Consider the following 18247-nt stretch of genomic DNA (forward strand, 5'->3'; position numbering starts at 1 on the left):
AAGGTTTAGTTACGCCATAGGTTGCTATTGAATTTCATTGTAATCGGATTTTTAGTTTAGAGGTTATGTATCAAAATGTAAAAATCACGAAACATCAATATCTCAGAAACCACATAACCGATTTCAATAAAACCGGTTTCAAATGATCGGGCTGTCTCCAAAACCTTTAACTTTTAAATTTCGTTATGATTGAACATATGGTTCAAAAGTTATGTAAAGAAAAGTTATCCTGAGGTTGTTTAAACTCACTCATTTTTCTCAGAGATGACTGAACCCATTTTCACAAAATTAGTGTCAAATAAAAGGTCTAGTTGCCCCATAGGTTGCTATTGAATTTCATTGCAATCGGATTGTAACTTTGTCCGTTGTTCATAAAAATGTGAAATCACATAAGGGAACATTCATAAATGACGTAGCATTTGAGGGGGAGGGAGGGGTTTACAGTTTTGTGACGAAGGTGCTTATTACGGGAGTCACTTCACGGTGAAATCAGAGTGAAGTGAACAAAATCCTATTACGGGACTCACGTAAGTGAGAAAAACGTCGCGAAGTGACATCTGCCGTGGAATCTGGGTTATTATGAGTGTCATATCAGTGAAGTGAGAACGTAAAAAGCGACGTTTCGCGTGGAATTATTTCACGACCATTTTGAACGGTGAAATGATTCCACGAAGCTGCCATAAGTCTTAAGGTTGATTGATTTGTGATCTAATGGTAAATATTGGATTTATTCTTCAGTAACGAAGCGAATCAGAGTTTAATCCGTGCCTTAAAGCGGTCAATTTTTTCATTTTTTTGCCCGATGAAAAAAATGCAAACTAGTTCAGGAAATTTTCGATACCGAAAAAAACATTTTTTGTTGATGCCGAATGTCTTAGAAATGCAGAACACGTCAAGATCTGGTGTTATCTAAAAAAACGGGAAAAAACGACTTTCTGCGACTTAGACATTTTTGAGCTGGGAAACAATCTCATTTCACTTGTCCTATTCTCAATTTCACTTCACTGTCAATCTCACTCCACGTAGGTGATTTTTGTCACCTCACTTGAGGTGGAATCGGGAATAGGTCTAAAAAAGTGAAGTGAGCGTGAGAGTGAAATATATTTCACCGTGAAGTGACTCCCGTAATAAGCACCGAAATGTGACGAGGGGGAGGGTGGGGGTTCAAGCCAAGCTACGTAGCAAACATGAAACTAAGACAAAAAAACGGATTTTTTCTAGTTGTTCTTTTTTATCACTGTTTTGTCTGTTAAGGGTCATTTATATTACTTTCTTGTCTTTTCTTGTTCATTTATGACTCAAGGTATGTTTTGGATAATAAAATTTGCAAAAACAAAATTATAATGTGGGGGAGGGGGGTAGTCATAAAGCTACGTTATTATCTAGAGGGGGGTCTTGACTTTGTGACGAAATGTTACGATGGGGGACTCAAAAATAAGCTACGTCATTTATGGATGTTCCCTAATGAAACTAAGCATATTGACTTTCTCCTAACGATCACTGGCTAATTAAAAGGTAGAAAAGTGATCCACATGGCCGAATATAATATACTACTCGACTCAGTTCGACGAATCCCGGGCAGGAGAGGATAACAAAATCATAACTCATCAATTCAGCTATGAGGACTTATCGTGTTATTCGAAAGATATTCACGTTTTAAACGTGCATATGAAAATATCATCAAATTTTGATATCATATCTCGCTATGCTTTAATGAGATGTTTGAGATGATTTTAAAATATCTGATTAAAAGTAAGTTTTTAAGTGAAAATTGTTCAATATTGATTATTTACAATGTATCAGTTATGCATTCAGTGTCCAATAATTTGAAAATATCTGAATCGGTTATTTTCGTGATTTTTAATGCAAATTCTTGGTTTGTTATTGAAATATCAAGCTTTGTTATTCATATAGTCTTGAAGGAACAATATTTTGGTATTATTTTTTGTTATTTAACCAACTATGTAAACCATATTAAGATCAAAATGAGGTGTATTTCCAATGTCTGGTTGTGATATCATAATGATATTTTTTCCTGCTCGGGATGGAGCATTTTCTGCATGTGTGTGCTCCTTTTTGCCTTTCTCCTAGAAAGGTATAGCAATCACTGGAAAAACCAAAGGTATAAAAGTGGTCCCAATGGCCGAATGTTATATACCACTCGACCCCTTTCGACGAACTGAGCATTTTCTGTATGTATGTATGTATGTATGTATGTATGTGTGTATGTGTGTGTGTGTGTATGTGCAACTTTTTTTTCTCACTCACTTTTCTCAGAGATGGCTGGACCGATTTTCATGAAATTAATTGCAAATGAAAGGTCTAGTTGCGCCATAGGTTGCTATTGAATTTCATTGTAATCGAATTTTTAGTTTAGAGGTTATGTATCAAAACGTAAAAATCACGAAACATCAATATCTCAGAAACCACATAACCGAATTCAATAAAACTGGTTTCAAATGATCGGGCTGTCTCCAAAACCCTTAACTTCTAAATTTTGTAATGATTGAACATGTGGTTCAAAAGTTATGTAAAGAAAAGTAATCCTGAGGTTGTTTAAACTCACTCATTTTTCTCAGAGATGGCTGAACCCATTTTCACAAAATTAGTGTCAAATGAAAGCTCTAGTTGCCCAATAATAACTGTAATTGGATTGTAACTTTTTTCGTTGTTCATAAAAATATGAAATCACATTATGCAAGTAAACATGTTGACATTCTCCTAACAATCACTGGCTAATTAAAAGGTAGAAAAGTGATCCAAATGGTCGAATGTCATATACTACTCGACTCAGTTCGACGAATTGAGCATTCTCTGCATGTATAGGTGTATATGTTTGTGTGTGGGTGTGTATGTGCACCTTTTTTTTCGCACTCACTTTTCTCAGAGAAGGTCTGATCTTCTTCCTATCTTGGTGTCAAATGAAGGGTCTATTTGCCGCTTAGGTTGCTATTGAATTTCATTGAAATCAAACTTTTAGTTTTGGCGCTGCGTCAGAATGTGAAAATCACTCTCATATCTCAAAAGCTATGAACATAGTTGAATTCTAATAAATGGGCTTTAAAACCCTTAAACAATGAATTTCATAATGTTTAAACATGTGGTTTGAAAGTTATAGAAAGAAACGTAGCCCGCAGACTGTTTAAAACTATAGCTACGATCAAAATATGTGGCCTAAACATCATTTAAATTTGATGTTGTACTATTTCAATGTTTGCGACCTTGCTCGGAATTGAATTTGAAATATAAAGTCATTTCTATCATTTCACTTTTTGTCTTTCTCATATTGCCTTTCTCCTAGAAAGGTATAGCAATTACCGCAAAAACTAAAAATATGAAAGTGCTCAAAAGGGCCGAATGTCGTATATTACTCGACTCAGTTCGACGAGCTGAGCATTTTCTGTACATGAGTGTAAGCTCTCCCAATCTCACTCGATTTTCTCAGAGATGGCTGAACTGATTTCAATGAAATTAATTGCAAATGAAAGTTCTAGTTGCCCCATGAGACCCTATTGAATTTTTTTGCAATCTGATTTTTACTTTATAGGTTATGTATCAAAATGTAAAAATCACGAAACATCAATATCTCAGAAACTAAACAACCAATTTGAACAAAATTGGTTTCAAATTAACGGGTTACCTAAAAAACCCTTAACTTTTGAATTTAATGAAGATTGAACATGTGGTTCAGAAGTTATGGAAAGAAACGTGTTCTGGAAACTATTTAATCTCACTCATGTTTCTCAGAGATGGCTGGACCAATTTTCATAAAATCAGTGTCATATGGAAGGTCTTGTCGCCACATAAGACCCTATTGATTTTTTTTTGCAAACGGATTATTACTTTGCCTGTTATGTTTAAAAATGTGAAATCCAGCTATGAAAAGGAATATATTCCGAAGACTACTTGTGCTCACTCACTTTTCTCAGAGATGGTTGAACCGATTTCCACAAAATTAGTGTCAAATGAAAGGTCTAGCTGCCTCATAACACCCTATTGAATTCAATATCATTATCTTAGAAATTATAGAACCGATTTGAACAATATTGATATCAGATGAACGGGCTAGTTAAGGGTTAACTGATGAATTATGATTGAACACGTGGTTTCAAAGTTTGGCTGCCCTATGGTTATGTATTAAATTGTTGAAACAACGAAAGTCTATTATCTCAAGTATTACACTACTTATTTGAACTTAACTAGTGTCATACAAACGAGTCATATCTCAAACATACAAATAACAAACTTCATAACAATTTGATATACTGTTCAAAAGTTTTGGAAAGAAAAGAAAATCAAAGACTATTCAACACTATTTAACACTATACCTGCTTTGATCAATATAAATGGCCTCAACATGATTTAAATGTGGTATCGTACTATTTGAACGTTCCCGGTATCGCTCGTGATTAAATTGTTCGAAATTAAGAGTCATTTCTTTTATTTCGCTATTTCTTGAGCACTAACATTCAGTGTTGTTAGTCTCGCTCGTAAGCAGCATACAACACCTCATGTGAGGTTCTCGGTGTCGCCGCTTTCACACAGTAGAGAATTCTCCATTCAAGCTATTTCTCGTTCTTTCCTGCTTTCTTACTTACTCCCGAGATCATATGCACACAATCCCGTCTACTCTTCTCGTGTGTACTCGTGTATTTCTACTCCCCAACTCGCGAGAACGACCAGCCGAAGACAATTGATTCAAGATGCTTTGCGATGGTTGCAGAGGGAAAAATATGATAGGGTATCAGACTACTTCGGCAGTGGTTCGCTTCGGCTGGTTTTGTATTAGACTGCTGTAAAAAACTCACCGAAGCAGTTCGATACCCTACGCGTTGCCCCACTGTCGGCTGTTGGTGCATGTCGGGAAGAAAGCATTTTCGTTTTCGAGCATAGAATTTTAAGCACTCCTCCTAGTCAAGCAATTTTAGTCGAGTAGTCCTACTCACTAGCAGGAACTCGCATACTCTTTTACGGTAGCTGAGTAGCAATAGGAAAGAGTTTGTTCGTGTCCGTGCATGCTTGCTGCTACTCAGGGGAATGCATGAAGAAGAAAGAGTATCTCCAAAGCGTGTGTGCAAAAGACTTGAGAAGCGTAGCATATGTCGCAGTGCGTCTTGAACTGTCCTACAGATCAGACGTTTTTTCGGTTGCTTGTGGACTGGTCTTTGACTGCCTATAGCTTCAAAGTTTGTGTTTTGTCAGTGTGTCTTTTAAAGACTACCTGAAAGTTATTTCCCATCAGTCTTTCTCAAGACTACCTACTTTTGAATTTAACATTTGTTTTAACTTTTTTCGTATCACCTGAAATGGCTGGACGGAAAAAGAAACCTCGCATCGCTGCGGGGAGGAAAAGAGAGGCATCTCTTTCTGACACATCGAGTGTTTGTAGTGACAATCCTTTTGATATTTTGCCTGAGCAAGAAGCTGGTGAAATGGAAGTTACCAATAATGAAACTATACAAAATATAAAATCTTTAAAAAAGGAGAAAGTTCCACCTATTGTGGTAACTATTTCTTCTGAATTTAATATATTCAAAAAGGAACTTTCAACGTTTGTTTCTGACGTTAAAGTTACCTATCAAATTGGCCGTAGAGGTGAATGCCGCTTATTAGCCGACTCAGTAAAGGGTCGTGATCGTCTTGTTCAGTATTTAACTGACAAGATGTACAAATTTTTTACATATGACACCAAGAACGCCAAGCCGTTCAAGGTTGTCTTGAAAGGTCTCACCAACGATCAAACCGTTGATGAGATCAAACTTACTTTAACAGAATTACTTGGCATAGTCCCTACCCAAGTAATTCTAATGAAACAAAAATCACGAGGCGAAAACAGTCAGAGAACTGGAATTTCCCTTGTTAATTATCTAATTCATTTTAACCGCAATGAGGTTAACAACTTAAAATTTTTTGAAAAAGCACATGCTTTGTATAATGTGCGTGTAAAGTGGGAAATTTATAGGAAGTATGGCGGAGGTGAAAAGCATATCACCCAATGCCGTACTTGCCAACGTTATGGCCATGGTTCCAAATTCTGTAACATGGACCAAAAATGTCTTAATTGTGGAGACTCTTCTCACAAAAAGGACACATGTCCTGTGAAAGAGAGTAAAAATTTTCGCTGTGCGAATTGTAACGGCAACCATATGTCAAATTTTTATCGATGCCCAGTCCGTTTAGCAATTGTTAAGGCAAGGCAAGGTAAACAAAATTCAATTTCTCAATTAAAACCAACTTCAAAACAAAATTCTCCAAGCGTACCAGTGACGCATAGTTTACCTACTCCTTTGCATACCCGTTTAACTTATGCACAGGTTACAGGTAGTTCGAACATTATACCGCCTAGTGTTGGTAGTTCGAAAATGACCGTTAATATGGGTAAGCAAAACAGGCTAGAAAATAATTGTACACCTATCACTCCAGCTAATATTGCTGCCGAAAATATTTTTTTTAATGTCAACTGCCTGGGGCCTATTACGGCAGGTAAACTTTCTTTTTTGCAACAGGCAATGTTCGATCTTATGAACGCCATGTTGCAGGCAAAATCAATGTTTGAAGCCATTCAAATAGGCACAAATTTTACTATTAAAATTGTTTCTAATTTAAAATTTAGCAATGATTTTAAATAAAACAATTAAAATATTAAATTGGAATGCTCGCTCATTGAAGGCCAATGAGAATGAGCTTTTTAATTTTTTAACAGTAAATAATGTGCATATTGCAATTATTACTGAAACATTTTTGAAACCTAACATAAAATTAAAATATGATTCCAATTACGTGGTTCATAGATATGATAGGATTCAGGGTTCCGGCGGTGGAGTTGCAATTGTTATTCATCGCCGAATCAAACATCGTGCTCTTCCCCATCTTGAGACGAAAGTTATTGAAACTTTGGGAATTGAAGTTCAAACTGAACTTGGGATTTTATTTATTGCCGCAGCATATTTACCATTTCAATGCACACGCGAGCTCAAAAATTATTTTAAAGGTGATTTACAAAAACTCACCAGAAATCGTTCGAAATTTTTCATAATCGGCGATTTTAACGCTAAACATCGTTCATGGAATAATTCTCAAAGTAATTCCAATGGCAAAATTTTATTCAACGATTGTTCTTCAGGATACTATTCTATTTTGTCTCCGAATAGTCCTACATGCTTTTCTTCTGTAAGAAACCCTTCAACAATTGATTTGGTGCTTACAGATCAAAGTCATGTATGTAGTGATTTGATCACACATGCTGACTTTGATTCTGATCATCTTCCAATAACTTTTTCTTTATCACATGAATCAGTTTTAAACCCTATGAGCTCTGTTTTTAATTATAACAAGGCTAATTGGGAAAGATACAAAACTTATATTGAGAGAAATTTCAATAATGAGCTTGATTTGCAAAACGAAGTGAATATTGATTCCGCTTTGGACGCATTAAAATGTGCAATTGTTGATGCCAGGAATTATTCTGTTCCAAAGACTCAAGTGAAATTTGATTCACCAATAATTGACGAAAATCTTCAACTTCTAATTCGTTTGAAAAATGTCCGCAGACGTCAATATCAACGTTCTCGTGACCCTGTTTTTAAAACTATTTATAAAGATTTACAGAAAGAGGTTAAACATAGATTTACTCTTCTGAGAAATCAAAATTTTGAGACTAAAGTTGAAAAATTGAAACCATATTCAAAACCATTTTGGAAGCTGTCGAAGATTCTTAAGAAACCTTCAAAGCCTATTCCAGTTTTAAAAGATGGTGAACGTTTTCTTGTATCCAATGAACAAAAGGCTCAAAGACTTGCTCAGCAGTTTGAGAGTGTTCATAACTCAAATTTGAATTTTGTGAGTCCAATTGAAAATGAAGTCACACGTCAATTTGATTTAATTTCTTCCCAGAATTTTTTACCTGCAGAAATAATTGAAACTAACTTGAATGAGATTAAATCAATTATTCAAAATTTTAAAAATATGAAAGCACCTGGTGACGATGGAATCTTTAATATACTAATCAAACATCTCCCTGAGAGCACAATGGAATTTTTAGTGAAAATTTTCAATTGCTGCTTCAAAATTGCATATTTTCCCAAATTATGGAAAAATGCAAAAATTACTCCCATTTTAAAACCGGATAAGAACCCAGCTGAAGTTTCAAGTTATCGACCAATCAGTTTGCTTTCTTCAATAAGTAAACTATTTGAGAGAGTTATTCTTAACAGAATGATGTCACACATCAACGAAAATTCAATTTTTGCAAATGAACAGTTTGGATTTCGCCATGGGCATTCCACAACTCATCAATTGCTCAGAGTTACTAAAATGATACGAGCTAACAAATCTGAAGGTTATTCCACTGGAGCTGCTCTTTTAAACATAGAAAAAGCATTCGACAGTGTTTGGCATAAAGGTTTGATTGCGAAATTGCAAACTTTTAATTTTCCAATTTTCCTAATCAAAATTTTAAAAAATTATCTTACTGATCGAACTCTGCAGGTTGTCTATCAGAATTCAAAATCTGATAGATTTCCTGTCAGAGCAGGTGTGCCTCAAGGTTCAGTCTTGGGTCCAGTCCTGTACAACATATTCACTTCAGATCTTCCTGATTTGCCTCCAGGATGCACAAAGTCATTGTTCTGCGATGACACAAGCATTTCCGTAAAAGGAAAAAGTCTTCGTGTCATATGCAGTCGATTGCAGAAAAGTTTAGATATTTTTTCTTCCTACTTGCAAAAGTGGAAAATCTCTCCCAATGCTTCTAAAACTCAAATGATAATTTTTCCGCATAAGCCTAGGGCTTCTTTCCTCAAGCCAAACAATAATCACGTTGTCAAGATGAATGGGGTTATTTTAAGTTGGTCCGACAAGGTTAAGTACTTGGGACTAATTTATGATAAAAAACTTATTTTCAAAGAGCACATTGAGAGTATACAAGCCAAGTGCATCAAATATACGAGATGTTTATATCCTCTCATTAACAGGAATTCTAAACTTTGTTTAAAGAACAAACTTTTGATTTACAAACAAATCTTTAGACCAGCAATGCTTTATGCTGTACCGATCTGGTCAAGTTGCTGTTCAACAAGGAAGAAAACGCTCCAAAGGATTCAGAATAAAATTCTGAAAATGATTTTGAAGCGTCCTCCTTGGTTTGGTACACTCGAATTACATAGACTTACTGGTGTTGAACCATTAGAAGCTATGTCAAATAAAATTATTAACAATTTTCGACAAAAATCGTTGCAATCCTCAATTGCTACGATAAGCTCTCTTTATAGCCAATAAGTTAGCAATTAAGTTAGTTGTAAGTTTACTTCCCCTTTTCTGACAAGTAGGTTTAAATCCCTACGAATGATAAGTCCTAATTGCGAAAGCAAACAAATCCTAACAATTAAAATTACAAATTTCTAACAGTGTTGAGAAGTCACCATTTGTGATTGGACACACATACTCATTACTTACTAATATTTATCATAAATACTTAAGCTACTAACAAATCCCCCCTTATAAAAAAAAAAAAAAAAAAGCGTAGCATATGTCTCGTTCTCAAGCAGAAAGGAGAAGAAAGGTTTCGCTTCTCGCTCGATTTGCAACGCTGCTAACATTACGTCAAACTTCAGATATTATACTTCAATTACAACATCAATATTTTAGAACTCTAAGAGTGAATATACCTTTATTGGGTGTAAGCATTCATGTAAATCTATTTTTACAAATAATAAGTTTGAATGAGAAAGGCTGAGTCTGACCGCTAGGTGGATTAATTTAGGTTTTTTCGCACTCACTTTACTCAGAGATGGTCTGACCGATTCTTGCTATCTTGGTGTCAAATGAAGGGTCTATATGCCGCTTAGTTTGCTATTGAATTTCATTGTAATCAAACTTTTAGTTTTGGCGCTGCGTCAGAATGTGAAAATCCATCTTATATCTCAGAAGCTATGGACATAATTGAATTCAAACTAATGGGCTTTAAACCCCTTAAACAATGAATTTCATAATGTTTAAACATGTGGTTTGAAAGTTATAGAAAGAAACTTAACCCGGAGACTTTTTAAAACTATAGCTACGATCAAAATAAGTGAGCATAACATCATTTAATTTTGATATTGTACTATTTCAATGTTTGCGGCCTTGCTCGGGATTGAAGTTGAAATTAAAAGTCATTTCTATCACTTCACTTTTTGCCTTTCTGCTAGACAGGTATAGCAATCACTGCAAAAACTAGAGGTATAAAAGTGCTCAAAAGGGCCGAATGTCGTATATCACTCGACTCAGTTCGACGAGCTGAGCATTTTCTGTATGTGTGTGTATGTGTGTGTGTAACGCTCTCCCTATCTCACTCGATTTTCTCAGAGATGGCTGAACCGATTTCAATGAAATTAATTAAAAATGAAAGGTCTAGTTGCCCTATAAGACCCTATTGAATTTTATTGTAATCTGATTTCTAGTTTAGAGGTTATGTATCGAAATGTAAAAACCACGAAACATCAATATTGCAGAAACTACACAACCGATTTGAACATAATTGGTTTCAAATGAACGGGCTATCTAAATAACCCTTAACTTTTAGATCTTATGAGGATTGAACTTGTAGTTCAGAAGTTATGGAAATAAACGTGTTCTGGAGATTATTTAATCTCACTCATGTTTTTCAGAAATGGCTGGACCGATTTTCATAAAATCAGTGTCACATGAAAGGTCTTGTTGCCCCTAAGACCCTATTGATTTTTGTTTTGCAAACGGATTATTACTTTGTTTGTTATGTTTAAACATGTGAAATCCAGCTATGAAAAGGAACATATTCCGAAGACTACTTGGACTCACTCACTTTTCTCAGAGATGGTTGAACCGATTTCCACAAAATTAGTGTCAAATGAAAGGTCTAGCTGCCTCATAACACCCTATTGAATTTTGCTGTATTCGGACTGTAACTTCGTCTGTAATGTATCGAAATATGAAAATTACGAAACTTTATTATCTTAGAAACTACACAACCGATTTGAGCAATATTGATATCAGATGGACGGGCTAGTTAAGGGTTAACTGATGAGTTATGATTGAACACATGGTTTCAAAGTTTGGCTGCCCTATACGTTTCCTTTTCATTTGATTGTAATCAAACTTAAGCAACCGTTATGTTTTAATTTGTAAAACAACGAAAGTCTATTATCTCGAGTATTAAACGACTTATTTGAACATAACTAGTGTCATACAAACGAGTCATCTCGCAAACTTACAAATAACAAATCGTACTATTTGAACGTACTATTTTCCGGTAACGCTCATAATTAAATTGTTCGAAATTAAGAGTCATTGCTTTTATTTCGCTATTTCTTAAGCACTAACATTACGTCAAATTTCATATTTTATACTTTAATTACAACAGCAATATTTTCGAACCCAAAGAGTAAATATACCTTTATTGGATTTAAGCATTAATGTAAATTTATTTTTACAAATAATAAGTTTGAATGAGAAAGGCTGAGTCTGACCGCTAGGTGGATTAATTTAGGTTTTACTATGTACTTTGATGACGTCTTACTTACTTTTACGGCGACAGACCAATTATCTCCCCTAACACCTATTTCGCTCGTCGACAACAAACATCCAACGAATGCGAGGCCTACCTCGAAGTCGACGGCCTCTATCGGAATTTCTGCTAAATATAGTCTTTGCTGGTCGTTCTTCCGGCATTCTAGATACATGCCCAGCCCACTGCAACCTGTCGTGTTTTATCCGCTTAACTATATCTACCGATTTGTACACCTGGTACACTTCATGGTTCATGCGTCTGCGCCAAACACCATTTTCTAATTTGCCGCCAAGGATTGAACGCAAAACCCTACGCTTAAAAACATCAAGAGCTCCCCGATCGGCCTCTTTCAACGTCCATGCTTCATGGCCGTAGAGGGCCACGGGAAGAATTAGTGTTTTGTAGAGTGCAAGTTTAGTACGGGTTTGCAGACTACGAGGCCTCAGCTGGTTACTTTTTTGACATCATTTTGATAAAATTATAGTTGTAAGGCAATGATTTTTCGAAAAATATATTATTTGAAAGTAAATACAAAAATAAATTCATCATTATCAACAGTCGACCTAAATTAGCACACCAAACACACCACCAGGTTTGACATTGAGCGGTACATGTGTGATTTTCCATACATATTTCTTATCTTTCGCAACGATTTTCTGCAGCCGGTCCACCGAAACGCACTTCTTCTGCAAACAATAAACAAAACATGCATGCGGCCGAACATGCAACAAAGACGTTACCCACTTGTTTGTAAATTCATATGCAGCATGTATGTACAAGCATTTATGTACATACAAAAGATACCGAGACAGACAGCCATTGTGCGGTAGAAAAAAGCGTGAAAATAATGCATCGCACCGGACGCACATGAACCGGTATCGGATTGAATACATTATCTACAAAACAGCACTTGGCTCGGTACTCCACTCCTGGCTTGCAGCAGCGGGTCGAGATATGCACAGCGGCAAGATTATGCACAATTACGAACTGGCTGCATTTTTCCCTAGCGTTCGAATCACATGCATCAGCACGTTAAAACTTAATTAGCGATTGCAGAAAATATCTATCTTAATATTTTTTTGAATGGCACAATCCAAGCTATTGATTTGTGTAAAACAAAAAATCGAATAGAGTGTTTGTTAAAAAATAAAAAAGATTCATTTTGTGTGTACATCGAGTACTTAATCTTTTCAATAAACTAAGTTTTAAGTTGCGATGTTTATTCAAGATACGAGAGCTTCCTTTGCAGCTAGCTTCGCTGCTGGCAAGATTTTATCGCCTAAGCGGCATTTTAAAGGTCTGAAGTATTAACAAGAGTTAGGACGCATCTGATGACTTTGCTACCTAACGATGACAAACATGCGGTTTGTTTCCTCCGAATTCGTTTCAATGTGATCAACTACAAACCGCGACCAGTACAAGAAGACTTAAATGATAGTGTGGAATTCTTAGTCATGGAAACGGCAGCGACTAATCTGGAAAAGAGAAGACGTCTCTATGTAGAGATGAAGCCATCAAGATTGGAGTGGATTGATGACCGTGCTGATACACAGCGAAACAGAGAGTCTCTAGGGCTTATGACTTATTAGATTTTGTTTTTATAATTATGTTATGTGCAAATAAATAATGAATTATATTAAAATAAAAATTATCAAGATTCGTCGTGAAAAACACTTCTGAAAATTGAGCAAATTTGGCAATAATCTCACAATGACACTCTAGCTGGTTTTTGTTCAGCAATGATCAGCATCGATCAACTGATCCCGCATATGCGGAAGTCTGTCACTGTTTAGTGGTTTCGCATACAAATAACAGTCAAACTAATACTTGAATGTATGGCGTCTTGAACAAGAATAAAACTTTTGCAAATCATTAGCAAGTTTCGAGTTCGCTCATCCAACTCAAGCACCGATGTATACAAGAACTTGAAGTTGTTCAGGAAATCCAAGGTGATGGAATTGTGTTTAATAGAAGAAAAAATATATGAAAAAAACATTGCCAGGCAACGACAAACCATCTGCTATTTATAAATAATTTGTGCGTATATCTGTGCGGTACGTTACAGCATAAGTGACCCACTCAAGTGAGTCGTTGAAGGCATTCGACAATAAATCAAGCAAAAAATTGCTACGATACCTTCAACGTAATTAACGCAGGTGCTTGTCAAGCGGATAATGTCTCGCATAAAAAATCTCAGTTTGTTAAGACATGTCATAACTGCGGGTCTATCACATATTTAATCCAAATGCCAAATTAGCAGGTCGAATTTCTAATTTGTTTATTCAAGATAGCCGGTCGTTTTAACCTTCTATTGGCTCCAAGGTTGATCTATCAACCAGTGCAGTGGTCGCCTATTTGATTGAATGGTACGATATCGATGAAGAGAAGAACTCCTTAGGAGGGCTCCCAAAACTCAAGGCGCGTTTTTTCAAGCGAGCCATTTAGGAAGGTAAATAACTCTATTGGAACCTTTGTATCTAAGCTCTTTGTTAAATGCCAAAGATTCGCTGCCATTTGCCTTTAACAGGCGCTGTAATATGCACATTAATCTTCGTTAATATTTTTTTGTGTGGCTGCCGAAAGTTCATGTAATAAAATATTTTTTCAACGAACACCCCAATCTTTCGGCAATCGTTGAGCTTATTGGTATTTAATCTAAAACTTGAGTTACCGTCGTGCGAGGCTTCTTTTGAAACTTTTCTCAGGTTTCTTAATTTTGTATAATTTTTTTTTATCAACTCGTTTATTTGACACGGCACAATACCTCTAGGTTTACGGTAAAAAAAAGCAAAGCCTTGGTGCTACATTCCGATTCGGAACTTTTTATAATTATGTATGCCAAGGGCCGGATTTAGGTGGGGGGGCCCAGGGCAGATGTTTTCGTGGGGCTCTCTATTCTTAAAAAATTAAATTAAATTTTGAAATGACTTAACGCTTGGTGATGAGCAAAAAAAACTCACCACTCTGTCTTCATGTCTGGCCCAGGACAAGGGGGGGCTTGTGTCGGAAGGCCCGTGGCCCTTACCCTCTTTGTCCCCCCCTTAAATCCGGGCCTGTGTATGCCTTCAATTTTTCATATTTCTCACTATTTTTCACGAGACAAATATACTCAAAATAAAAAAGCCGAAAGTGTTTTTTGAAATAATCACGATTTTCCATCGACTTTGAGGTATTTAAAGAAAGATTCGAACATTCATTAAAATACTGAATTATTGCACGGACCTACAGAATGAACCCTGGGTTTTCTATGTTATTTCTTCGTGAAAAAATAATCATTTTGTACTGCTAAATTCTAAATTAGGCAATGCAAAGCATTGTAATGCTAAACCTAAATCATAAATTGTGCCAGTATAGCCAGCTTTCCTTTTACTACCGAACAGTAGAAACAAAATCTGTTCGAACTTTGTCCTTAAGATAGTGTACAGCCTCGTTTGATGAGCCTAACAGGTTATTCATTATATTCGAAATGTGACACTATTAGAAATTTGTATCAGAAAAGTATGAACATCTTCTATCGCCCAGGGCGACTTCTTTTATAAAGACACTCCGACAAAATTTACGATTAGGTTCGTTCAAATGAACTAAACTATTGTGTTACCACTCTGAACTTTCCGTACCTAGTTTTCCTCTCAACCGCATCGTTGAAAAAAATTCCAACCGTACCTTAAGTGACGAACCTGACTTTTTGAATAGAGGACCTTTTGCTTCACGCGAGTCGTCTTCGTCGATGGATTGACATTCTTTCTCTTCCGGTTCAATTCAGTACCTTCGTACCGCAGTAGCCAAGAAAGTCAGTGGGTTAAGTGGACAGTATACTCGGCTCGCACAGCGTCATCTAACTAGAGTGACTGTGTTATTTCGCTAAGCGCCTAATACGAGGTTACGTGATTGTAGGTCTTGCTGGGTTTACCGTGCACTTTCAGAGCAATAAGTATATGTGTTACACACGACAGCTGTGGCTTTGGTGGTGTACATAAATCAATAGGGAAAGGAGTCTACCCAGTCTAGGTCGCTAGGCAATGTTGAATCAATGTGAGACGACATGTTGACATATTTTAACAAGAAATGAAAGTCACTTGTTGGTTGATGATTCGACTGGTTACACGAGTTGGTAAAAAACTTTGTAAATATAAAAATGAGGTTTCGTCAAGAAATACTGGAATACTTAGATTGCTCTCCATCATTCGACTTAAATCATAATCCAATATAATCAATATAATGATAAGCCATTAGAAAATACAATACCAACAAAATCCGCCCACTGAATTGTAGTTTCCGAGCGTTGAAAATCAAATTACCTATGCCATAGCGGTTGCACTCGCATTTAATTGGCTCGTATGTACCTACTGGTTTTGTTAAGGTGACTAAACTACTTCCAACGGGGCATATAAACAAGCAATATATTATCGCCTCAGCAAAAGTGAGCGCGCTTTTTGAAGGACGCCCAGTGTCTGGTTAGACCCAAAGCTGAAAAACCGCTGGCAACTATCAGCACTGGTTCGATATGTGACTTGCGGTATCGTTTCTGGTCATTCATTGTACCAATCCCTTCCATCGCGTTCATACTTTACTTAGCTATAATAGCAAAACCTCCAAAATTTACAGTTACAGCTTTGATTGTAGTTTTTCATTTTTTGTATTTCTCCTAAAAAAATAAAACGCTGGCTTTAGCTCTCAGTGAATGTAAGAAAGAAAAAATCGGTTTGCATGCAAAAAAAATGTTTTTTCTTGATATCGACTAGAATCAGTCGGAGGTGGTTTTCTCTTATTCTTTTTAAATAAGAAAGGGATATAGGGAAATAATCTTTTACATATCTTCAAAAGCAATTGGGGCATAAGCAAAAAACTTGTTTGATAAAACATTAACCAAATGGCAAACTTATTGACAATCTTGTGTGCTTTATTGCCGAATGAACTGCCAAGCGAGATTGTTTCTACATCCGTCATTCTGTTATATTTTTAATCGATTTTTTTTACTCATGCCCGAACTTACCTTTGAGTATATGCAAATGATTATTTCTCATTCACTATTAGGTACTTCAGTTTGAAGCAATAAGTTGCTGCCTTAAGTAAACAGTTCTTTCAAGAAATCGGTAATAAACTTGGGAATGTACATTCAAACAATATTATTTCAAAATTAACACTGACCGTACAGCATGTGTGCGTAGCTGCCGTAATTTCTGTTGAGATAGTTTCGGCAAACCGAACAAAACAATCACACAGCAAAATAATCATTGGCTTTTCCGAACCAGACACTCACGGTGTCAATTGGTGATAATGCCGGTAGATTAAAAATAACAGCAACACAGACTGGCGGACGGCGGAATAACAAAAGAAGCGAAAATCTTTCGATAGATAGACGTATCATCAACATACGTCGATTATTGTTTACGATTGTGATAAATTGTGCAATCGATTGAATTAATTCCAAACAGGAAGCGTACACTTTTCTAATCTGTTTCGTTTTGTCTGATTTTTTCTTTCTTCGGCTTTGTAGGAGACGCTATGAAAAAAATTCGACGATGGCAGCTGGTGTTTGCGGGTAAGTTTTTCAATCATGTGTTTTTTCGTTACCTATATTACGCTGTTCAGCTGTATCATCAACACCATACAGAAACAGTTGGGATTTGTATACACGACTGCCAAACAAAGATGTGAAGGTGAATGAATCAATAAATAGCAACAAATAAATCTAATTTTACTAAATCCGTTTAACAGTAAAATGAAAGCAAAATTTAATTTTCCGTACTTAGTGTTACATCATTCTGGTTCAATAAACGGGTATTTTAACAAAATTGTACATATTTCTGCGGACATTTGAAGTAAATTTTTCCTGAAGTATCTATCTGGAAATAAGTGATACAGACGTTTCCAGTGATTGGTATAACATTCTCTTTACCATAGGTGATCAAGAATTTGAAGCTTCTCATTCTGAGCATAATGCCGTTATGAAGCAGGCTAAAGCTCCACCTATTGTGGTAATAGTTGCAAAATTCAAAGCTTTGTGCTCTGAACTTTAATCGTTTCCCTCAGATATGAAAGCTGATTTATAAATCGATCGTTGAAGCGAATTTTTTTGTTTTGGCTGAATCTTTTGATGCCATGAACATATTTTATCATTCTTCTCGTTGGGCCGTTACAAATTTTATTTTCATTTTATGTCATCCCCCCCCCTTCAAAAATCTTGAATATTGGAAGGGGAAGAAAAAAAAGCTCAAACCGTTTTGTTCATTTTATTGGTTTTTCGACAGGATAAATGCTTTATTTAGCAACAAACAAGTCCACTGACAGCAAGAGAGTTGTCAAAAGACAAGCGAAATAAATAATAATAATAATAAAATGTTATTTTTCAACATTTATTTGAGTGCAAGTTACAAACGTCATAACTTGCACACAAACTTTGATCAAAGATATTTCTTTTTTTTCGTCTCGGTGTTATTTATTTTTTGCCACCCCCTTTGCTAACTTTAATAACCTCGGACATAAAAAGAATTCGAAATTTGTATCAGCCTTATTATAAAACCAAAATCGAGAGACCGTTTGAGATTATTTTGAAACATCTATCAAATGATCAGACCGTTGAAAATTTCGAAAAAAGTCATTACGTAATTTGTGTATGACGCCTACTTGCTTTTCTCTCAGCTAAGTAATTTTGATGAAATAAAAGACAAATGTGAAAATAATGAAACTAAAATACAATACACCAGTAAAAAAACTTGGTGC

The 18247-nt window shown here is 35.8% G+C and overlaps 1 protein-coding gene across 7 annotated transcripts in view; it reads left to right on the forward strand.

Annotated features, from left to right (window-relative positions):
* Nucleotides 1–18247, forward strand: part of LOC129722656 (zinc finger CCCH domain-containing protein 13-like) — a 119767-nt gene that overhangs the window by 71898 nt on the left and 29622 nt on the right. For all 7 annotated transcript variants that reach the window (XM_055676272.1, XM_055676268.1, XM_055676275.1 and 4 more), the window contains one exon: nt 17022–17066. In XM_055676272.1, coding sequence (XP_055532247.1) covers nt 17030–17066 — 37 coding nt within the window. In that variant the 5' untranslated portion in view covers nt 17022–17029. The remainder of the gene's footprint in view (nt 1–17021; nt 17067–18247) is intronic.

The sequence above is a fragment of the Wyeomyia smithii genome, chromosome 2 (genome assembly GCF_029784165.1).
Source record: "Wyeomyia smithii strain HCP4-BCI-WySm-NY-G18 chromosome 2, ASM2978416v1, whole genome shotgun sequence".
Taxonomy (NCBI): Eukaryota; Metazoa; Arthropoda; class Insecta; order Diptera; family Culicidae; genus Wyeomyia; species Wyeomyia smithii.